The sequence below is a fragment of the Trichomycterus rosablanca genome, chromosome 3, assembly GCF_030014385.1.
Source record: "Trichomycterus rosablanca isolate fTriRos1 chromosome 3, fTriRos1.hap1, whole genome shotgun sequence".
In the NCBI taxonomy this organism is placed as follows: Eukaryota; Metazoa; Chordata; class Actinopteri; order Siluriformes; family Trichomycteridae; genus Trichomycterus; species Trichomycterus rosablanca.
Genome location: NC_085990.1, coordinates 53,593,687 through 53,603,686, shown reverse-complemented (window position 1 = coordinate 53,603,686; position 10,000 = coordinate 53,593,687). Strand labels below are relative to the sequence as shown.

The following is a 10,000-nucleotide window of genomic DNA, read 5'->3' as shown; positions in this document are numbered from 1 at the left end:
TCTGAGCCAGTTTGACGAGGGCCAGATTGTGATGGCTAGACGTCTGGGTCAGAGCATCTCCAGAACTGCAGCTCTTGTGGGGTGTGTCCCGGTCTGCAGTGGTCAGTATCTATCAAAAGTGGTCCAAGGAAGGAACAGTGGTAAACCGGCGACAGGGTCATTGATGCACGTGTGGTCCGATCCAACAGACGAGCTACTGTAGCTCAAACTGCTGAAGAAGTTCATGCTGGTTCTGATAGAAAGGTGTCAGAATACACAGAGCATCACAGTTTGTTGTGTATGGAGCTGCATAGCTGCAGACCAGCCAGGACGCCCATGCTGACCCCTGTCCACCACCAAAAGCACCAACAATGGGCACGTGAGCATGGGAACTGGACACGGAGCAATGGAAGAAGGAGGCCTGGTCTGATGAATCACATGGATGACCGGGTGCGTGTGCGTCGCTTACCCGGGGAACACACGGCACCAGGATGCATTATGGGAAGAAGGCAAGCCGGCGGAGGCAGTGTGATGCTTTGGGCGACGTTCTGCTGGGAAACCTCGGGTCCTGCCATCCATGTGGATGTTACTTTGGAGACGCTTCCCTGATATCTGTGGCCTCTTTCAGCAGGATGATGCTCCCAGGAACGGTTTGAGGAGCACAACAACCAGCTTGGCCTCCAAATTCCCCAGATCTCAATCCAATCCAGCATCTGTGGGACGTGCTGGACAAACAAGTCCGATCCATGGAGGTCCCACCTCACAACTTAAAGCAGTTTTGGTGCCAGATACCACAGCACACCTTCAGGGGTCTAGTGGAGTCCATGCCCTGATGGGTCAGGGCTGTTTTGGCAGCAATCAATATTAGTAAGGTGGTCATAATGTTATGCCTGATCGGTGTATATTATATAAGTAAGCAGCCAGCTGGCCTATTATTATGGGATAGTACCAAGGAAATGGAAGCACAGTTACCACCAGGCCGGTGGTTTCTCAGACACGCACCGTTCCCTAATTCCCCCTGTACCCATGTGTGTGAGATGCACCTGTGGCTCAGCCTGCTGTGACGAGGACGAGGTGGACCAGAGGCGTCGAAAAGCGTTCCTCATGGACCTCAGAGCACCTGTGATCAATCACAACATCACAACATCAGCACGGTCACTAACCTGTTACTCAGGTGTAGAAGCTTTTAAAGCAGCTCTCTAACACAGCACAAGATGCTTCATGTTACTTTATACTGTTTTAACTCTCAGCTTTAGTGACGTAACAGTATCGTAAATCGTCGTTATTTTAGCTGTTAAAGAAAACATAAAACACCAGATACAAGATGGATTACCAGGCTAAAATCATTACAGGTCAGCAAAACTACATTACAAATAAAAATAAACGATTTAAAATTACATTACTGTGCAAGCGCAGCATGTGACGTCACGATGCGTGTTGTCATGGAAAAGCTACATTAGCTTACATTAGCTAACGTTACCTCGCTTCTGTTCTTCAACATGATCCAAAACTCATTTATATCAGTGTGTTCTGTTCCATTAGAAATAAAATCCATCATTATATAAACGTGTTAATTAATTACATTAATGTGTAAATAATAGTGATTAATCCAAACTTAATAACTGCACGACATTAATCAATCGAATCATTCTCGATATTAATGACTCTGTTCAAACGAATCGTTCTCAATATACATGAATGACTCTGTTCAAACGAATCATTCTCAATATACATGAATGACTCTGTTCAAACGAATCATTCTCAATATACATAAATGACTCTGTTCAAACGAATCATTCTCAATATACATGAATGACTCTGTTCAAACGAATCATTCTCAATATACATAAATGACTCTGTTCAAACGAATCATTCTCAATATACATAAATGACTCTGTTCAAACGAATCGTTCTCAATATACATGAATGACTCTGTTCAAACGAATCGTTCTCAATATACATGAATGACTCTGTTCAAACGAATCGTTCTCAATATACATGAATGACTCTGTTCAAACGAATCATTCTCAATATACATGAATGACTCTGTTCAAACGAATCATTCTCAATATACATGAATGACTCTGTTCAAACGAATCGTTCTCAATATACATGAATGACTCTGTTCAAACGAATCGTTCTCAATATACATAAATGACTCTGTTCAAACGAATCATTCTCAATATACAGTACATAAATGACTCTGTTCAAACGAATCATTCTCAATGTACATGAATGACTCTGTTCAAACGAATCATTCTCAATATACATAAATGACTCTGTTCAAACGAATCATTCTCGACATGAAAAACTCTGTTCAAACGAATCATTCTTAACATGAACAACTCTGTTCAAACGAATCATTCTTAACATGAACAACTCTGTTCAAACGAATCATTCTCGACATTAAAGACTGTTCAAACGAATCACTCATCATAAACGACTCTGTTCACGAGAAGCATTCTTGACATGAATGACTCTGTTCAAAGGAATCATTCTTGACATGAATGACTGTGTTCAAAGGAATCATTCTCGACATGAATGCCTCTGTTCAAAGGAATCATTCTCAACATGAACGATGCTGTTCAAAGGAATCATTCTCAACATGAACGACTCTGTTCAAATGAATCATTCTCAACATGAATGACTCCTTTCAAATGAATCATTCTCAACATGAATGACTCTGTTCAAATGAATTATTCTCGACATGATGGATTATATTATTTATGGAACAACAATCGAATATAAACTTTGTTTGGGCCCTTGTGAGGAACAGAAGCTTCAGAACAGAAGCTAAGTTAAGCACAGCTAGCTAATGTAAACATCATGACGTTAACTAAATAATTAGCATCATATTCTGTGGAATGAATTATATTTGTGGACTAAATTAAGGCTGTACTGCATGTAACAGAGAGGGGCTACTCTGCATTTAGAAGAACCACTGTGGGACTAGTTAGGGGGGGGAAAGCCTGCCAGGTATTTGGAAGGGGTACTAGAGGATTTAGAGGGGAGATATAAGGGCCGGAGGAAGGGGATGCATTACATTTGGAAGAGTAATAAGACGACTATAGAAAGGACGTGATCTGCATTAGTGAGTGTTACCGGAGAAACTCTTCAGTGGGTTTCACAGGGAGTCAAAAACAGGAATTTGTGCCCTCGTTTGGGCTATTTAAAGCCTGTGGCAAATGGAATAGTGGTCTGCTCTGTATACATTAGGCCTGTTTGTTTTACACAGACACACATTGGGGGGCAACCTCCTGGTGTTAAAATGAGGGCTGTTTTACCAATAAAGAAATCCTCGATCTCCTGCACATCATCACCAGTTTGTTATCCAGACAGACTTTGAGGAAATCCTCTCTTTTGTTGAAGCGGAACTTACAGGTCGTGCCAGTCTACAAGGCTATCGGTGGTTGCATCTCTGTGCTATTCGAAGAGGGTTTGTAGTTTCACAGGAGACGATGAGAATGCTAATCAAAAGAATCAATCTGCGTCTGATCTCTGACCCCTAGGACCGGAGCCGCCCACCCCGAATATAGACAAAGGCGCAGAGCTTGGGGGTTGCTGTCATTCTGCCTCCCTTGTCCGATCACTCAGGTTTGATGACGGTGGGGGAGGTGGGCGCTGATGTCCTGTGAAAGCCGTCATGACCTTGTTACCTGCTCACTCTGCCTTTTAGTTCTGCTGTAATAATCAGGGGTGCCGAAGTCTAAAGCTACCTTCTTCTTAACTCCATCTTCTGGTGTTTTACCCCGAGGTTGAAGCCTGCAAGTCGAGACTGCTGTGATGTGACGGGAACCCGGTGTGTTTGCACCAGAAATGTCAAGAACTCACTATGGACTTTATCACAGACAGATAATGAAGAACCCCAATCATTTTTGCTAGTTATAACTTTTAGTTTAATTTAATCGTGTGTTTGTATGATTTGTGTAAATCCTATTTATTTAAATGATCCTCGAGGCAACCCGATGAGGACGGAGGTCTCTGCTGAGACTGGTTCCTCTCAAGGTGTCTTCCTGTAATTTTAAGGGGGTTTTTCCTGCAGATTTTTGGTCTGTTGGTCCTGGACGGTCCTAAATTTGAATTAACTTGACTAGAGAGAAAAGGTTTGCAGAAGAGGAACACTGAATTAGCAATCAGGATCTCGAGAAAATGACCTGTAGAGGGGGCACAGGGGACTAAAGTATTTATATTTATATTTATTATGTATGCACTACTGTTTTTTTTTTTTTTTTTTTTTTTTTTTAGAGCTAAATATATATTCTGTGCAATATTCTCTTAAGCTACTCAGGGCATGTGCAATACCCCACTGCTACCTCACTGCTGTAAACAATGTCTTTTGTCCTTTTTAATAATTATAGTTTAGTCTTTATTCTTTATATTTAAGATTTTTAGGCATACATACACGTGTGTATTGTGTATATGTATATAATTTTTGCTTCTATTTTTTACTTATTGTGTGTGTAAGCACCGTCGGATTGCTACTCAATTTCGTTGTACACTGTGCAATGACAATAAAGGCATCTTTTCTTATCTTATCTTAAAGAGAAGTACATTACATTTAGAAAAAGGTTTTGGGGTCAAAGTTAAGAGCCTGATGAAGAGCTGACAGGACTACAGGAGCGGAGATGTAGTGAATATGAGAAGAATGTCAGGGCATGTCAAGAACTGATATTTAAAAAGGCATGTAGATTTGGAGAGGACACTGGACCAGTGGAAAGTGTCTCGAGTAGAACTCCAGGGTGCGTCTAACCCCTCATCTCATGTCCCTCATGTCTGCTGGCTGTGAATATTTATTCATATGCTAATCTCCTAAAATAGCAGCGGTACGAGTTCAGCTCTTAAGCGAGACTCACCGGACGCCGTGTTGTTGGTGGAGTCCCCAGATTCCAGGGGGCCGTCTTGCTCCTCGGAGACGGTGTTACCCTGAAAAGAACAAACAGAGAAGGTGACAAATCAAATACAAACCACATTTCCTGGAAAATATGGGACACTTTGTAAAGAACAAAAAAATGACTCCGGGTTGTAGGTCACAAGTTCGTGCCAAATTCATAAAGTCACCATCACCCGTGTGACAAGATGTCGTCAATGTAAGAAACATTCGACCCCTCAGAGAAACCGTCATGCTACTGTGATAAATACAGCCACATGGGCTCTGAAGTACTTCAGAAAACCGTCGTCATTTAACCCAGTCCGCCGCTGCATCAAGAAATGCAACCTCCTTGTTTCTACACTCACTGTCCATTTTATCAGCTCCACTTACCATATAGAAGCACTTTGTAGTTCTACAATTACTGACTGTAGTCCATCTGTTTCTCTACATGCTTTGTTACCCCTTTCATGCTGTTCATCAATGGTCAGGACCCCCACAGGACCACCACAGAGCAGGTATTATTTAGGTGGTGGATGATTCTCAGCACTGCAGTGACACTGACATGGTGGTGGTGTGTTAGTGTGTGTTGTGCTGGTATGAGTGGGTCAGACACAGCAGCGTCTACTCACTGTCCACTCTATTAGACACTCCTACCTAGTTGGTCCACCTTGTAGATGTAAAGTCAGAGACGATCGCTCATCTATTGCTGCTGTTTGAGTCGGTCATCTTCTAGACCTTCATCAGTGGTCACAGGACGCTGCCCACGGGGCGCTGTTGGCTGGATGTTTTTGGTTGGTGGACTATTCTCAGTCCAACAGTGACAGTGAGGTGTTTAAAATCTCCAGCAGCGCTGCCGTGTCTGATCCACTCATACCAGCACAACACACACTAACACACCACCACCATGTCAGTGTCACTGCAGTGCTGAGAATCATCCACCACCTAAATAATACCTGCTCTGTGGGGGTCCTGTGTGGGTCCTGACCATCGAAGAACAGGGAGAAAGGGGGGTAACAAAACATGCAGAGAAACAGATGGACTACAGTCAGTAATTGTAGAACTACAAAGTGCTTCTATATGGTAAGTGGAGCTGATAAAAATGGACAGTGAGTGTAGAAACAAGGAGGTGGTTTTAATGTTATGGCTGATCAGTGTATATTAGTTGTATCCAAAATGGCATTGGCTTCTTTTGTCCTGACGTCTAAGACAAAAAGGAAATAGTGTCCTCAGTTCCCCACGCATTTAAAAGTCTCATTAATAGGAACGCCGATGGAACACAGGGGGGAACACGCCCCCGTCCTGACTTTTTTGGAGTGTCTTGCAGGCATCAGTGTGTAAATGTGTTTATATTTACAAAATGCAATACCGGCAGCTATTTAAACCCCTTCTGACTCCTGTTCTTACCTTCTCCTTGTTCTCTTCTCCTCCCTCTTCATCCACGAATGAGAAGGACTCCCCGCTGACCTTTGACTCGGGACTGGACATTCCTTGACCTTGGTTATAAATCCTCCTTTCTGCTGACAGCCACCAGTCACAGGCCGCTTGGAGTTCACACCTTTCGATGGAGCCCAGTAAGATCATCGACTCTGTGGATGTAAATAGAAACGTGGACACTGATTACAGATGTGCTATGGCAGTGGTTCCCAACCACCAGACGGGTCTTTAATTACAGGGCCGCACAGAAAGATGAAATAATTAGAGATGCTACAAGAGCAGTGAAATTTCCAACACTCTTTGGGTGTTATTGCCTCCTGTCAACACTAGGTGGGAGCGTCTCGTTGCAGCGAAAAAGATGTTCCATCATTGGTGAGTAGTATTGTAATGAACTGATTAAATGAAAAGAGATTGAGTAGAACGGTGGGGCGGAACCTGGGCTGATTGAAGGTGAGCAACACGGACACTATAAAAGGTCGGACTCTTTGGGATGAATGGACTTTGTTTGGAGAGGTATGTCGGCCGACTGAAGAGACTGACATAAAGTGCCTGAGCTGGATGAAGGAGGAAATTCGCAGAGTCGACGACGGGTCAGCGAGAACTGGTGAAAGAAAAGACTGTGAGACGCTGGTGAAGAACTCTTTCTCGGAGCGAGTTGGTGGCACGGGGAGATTTCCGGACCACGTGAGACGCCGTGTTGAGGCTGGTCGTGGTTGTAATGCCAAGAATCTCTCAAGAATCCAGATATCGGGTCAGTCTGCTCCTTTTTAGTGGGATGATTAGCGGGGGTTTGTGTAGTTTTAGCGTTTAGTTACTCTGTATTTCCTTAATGATCATGAACTGAGTAGATGAGTTTAACAGAGAATATACCTCGAGCAAGTGCAATACGTTTAATATAGTCCATACTAATCTCTTGTATATCCATAGCCTTTATAATGGTATTAGTGGTGCCCAATAGATCCCTTTAGATAACCTGATTGGGAATAGATTATACAACCATGAAATGCTAGACTGTGCAGTGAAGTTTGTGTGCACTTAAGGGTGTGTTACATGTTTTTCCCTCGCCGTGTTGAATTATATGCTAATGAGTGATCTGATAGTGTGTTATTTTAATACGTGTGTGTCCTGAAATGAATTGTATGCTCACTGTGGTGTCAGCGTGTAAAGTCTAGTGTTGGATGGTTGTCCTCTTACTCCATTTTTATCTCTGGGCTTAAGCCAGTCTGCTGTTTTTATTTGCTTAATAAAGTTTTCTAATGTGTGAATAATTCCATACATTCGCCTGGTTATTATCGTGAATTACCAGACCTGACTGGGTTAACAAAGGTGGTGGCAGCGCTACGCTACGGTATTAGAAGGTTCACCAGAGACATTACAGTATTGTTATTCTAGAAAACGACTAGAAGGACTTGTTAGCTTGACACACTGCTGCTATGTTTTGATAAAAATCCGCTTTTCTAGTCGTGACAGAGGGTTCGAGCTTGAGCCGTGAATTCTCTGGTCAATGTCTTCCAGATGCATGCAGCCTCATACTGTATGTTCATATGTAAAACAGCGTTCTCTGCATACACACTTTGGGGTGGAGATGTCAGCACTGGCCACTATAAGGGTATAATCAGGGCAGTGGCTCAGCAGTCACGGTACTAGATTAGTAATCATAAGGTTACTGGTACAGTTGCTCGAATCGTATTCAGTCGTAATTGTAAGTCACTTTGGATAAAAGTGTCCGCTAAGTAATGTAAATGTAAATGTGTTGGCTCAGTGGTTAAGGCACTAGATGTAATCGGAAGGTCGCCTGTTCAAGCACCAATTGTGAGCAGCTTTGGATGAAAAATAAGCAGTAAAACCATTTTAATACAAGACCAACAGACTAAAACTGGAATAAAGAAAGGATGGAAAGCAACCCAGTATAAGAAAGGTGCCACAGTAAAAAATATTATTATTATTATTAATACTTTTATAGTTTGTTGTTGGACAGCAGCAGCAGGGTCATATAAATTTGGTGTTAAACCCAAATCTCCTGGTTGTTAATCACTCCGATGATCCTTTAATTCAATGGGATGAATTGACTTTGGTACAGACGTCCAAGCCACATGAGCTTTTCTGTGTTAAAAATCAGTGGTATATTTAATGCCTGGAGCAAGTGAAAACACAGAGGTTGGCTACTGCACACATGTTGGAGGGGGCATGTGTAGTCATTAAAATTGTACAATTATTACCTGTAGAATTTAAGAACCTTCTTTGGGTGCAATTTCCAGCCTCATATTCAAAGATTAAAAGCCAGATGCACAAATGTAAGATGGCACAAATCCCACTTTGACGTGACCACAGTCATAAAACCCATAAAATGATCTAATTAATACAACCCCAAATCCTGGGTGCATGTAGATTTCAGAGACGATGTCTTTTTCCAGAGTTGTTCAATCTATTTCTCAACAAGACGATGCAAAACCACATGCTGCACACATTACAAAGGCATAGCTGCTTATGAAATTACACAGAATACCAAACGCAGGGTGTTCAAGAAGAGCTCACGTACCTTTAGAATCCACGAGCGGGATGGTTTTTAGGGTGGTGACCTCCAGCAGGTGAAGAAGCTCCCGGTAGGTGGACTGAGGGGACAGGAACTTGACCTTCCTCACCATGATGTCCTCCACGAAAATGTTATACTTACTGAGAGAGATCAGAGGTCAGGAGGTCAGATAGTTCACAACAGTACGTGATACAAGGTCGCGTTCCGTCCGGTACCTGATGTGGCCGAACCCGAGCTCGGGGAGGTAGGGCAGTTTTTTGACCTGGATGATGGAGTCGTAGAGGGAGGGCTGCAGACCCTGGGCGACCATGTTGGCCAGGATCACGGCCACCATCATGGGCAGGATGTGAGAGATCTGTCCGGTCAGCTCGAAGCAGATCACCGCCGTCGATACCGTGTGAGTGACGGCGCCGGTCATCGCTGCAGCACCTACACACATGAAAATACGTCCAGTCACACGCAAGGATGGACAAACCAGGTCGCCGCTAAGGCCAGTACGAGATACCAAAGCCAGTTCCTAGCCTGGTCTTTTTACTATTATTTTTTTTCTCCCAATTTAGTCATAGCCGGTTCCTCTTCCTCTGCTGGAGAACCCGATGGTGTACGAGGAGGGTATATCCTCCTGACCTGGCGCAGTCCACCAACCTCTTCTTATTTGCGAGGTCAGTCTCGCGCATGGAGAGTCACATTTTGATCTCCACATTCCTTCACTTCTGTACAGGCGCCTTGGGCTACTAACCAGGGTCCATACACAGCTTTGAAGACCACACCCACTTTTTTAGTCCCGTCTTTTCCCACACAGCAGACTAGTGGCCGATTGCGCCTCCCGACTTCTTAGGGTATCCAATTACTCGATTGCATTACACTTCCTATCTACTGATGCTGATCCCCACCCTGATTGAGGAGAGCAAGACACACGCCCCTTCCGACATATGTGCAGTAGCCGACTGTATCTTTTCACCTGCACGAGGTGAGTTCATGTGCGGATCAGCTTTGTGTATGGAGAGCCACACCCTGATCAGCATTATTCCTCGACTCAGTGCAGTGCAGCGCCATCAATCAGCCAGCAGAGGTCAGAATTGCGTCAGATATGAGATCCCGTCTGTATGAACAACAGCCAATCGTTGTTCGTGTAGTTGCCCAGCCCAGTCGGATGGCAGAGCTGAGTTTCGACCGCTGCGCCA

At 43.6% G+C, this 10,000-nt stretch overlaps 1 protein-coding gene across 1 annotated transcript in view; it reads right to left on the bottom strand.

Annotated features, from left to right (window-relative positions):
* clcn1b (chloride channel, voltage-sensitive 1b) overlaps nucleotides 1-10,000 on the bottom strand; it is a 36,775-nt gene that overhangs the window by 11,179 nt on the left and 15,596 nt on the right. The window contains exons 14-18 of the mRNA XM_062991477.1: nucleotides 9,032-9,245; nucleotides 8,823-8,956; nucleotides 6,254-6,435; nucleotides 4,833-4,902; nucleotides 1,023-1,099 (exon numbers count right to left, since the gene is read on the bottom strand). Of these exons, the coding sequence (XP_062847547.1) occupies nucleotides 1,023-1,099; nucleotides 4,833-4,902; nucleotides 6,254-6,435; nucleotides 8,823-8,956; nucleotides 9,032-9,245 (677 nt within the window). The remainder of the gene's footprint in view (nucleotides 1-1,022; nucleotides 1,100-4,832; nucleotides 4,903-6,253; nucleotides 6,436-8,822; nucleotides 8,957-9,031; nucleotides 9,246-10,000) is intronic.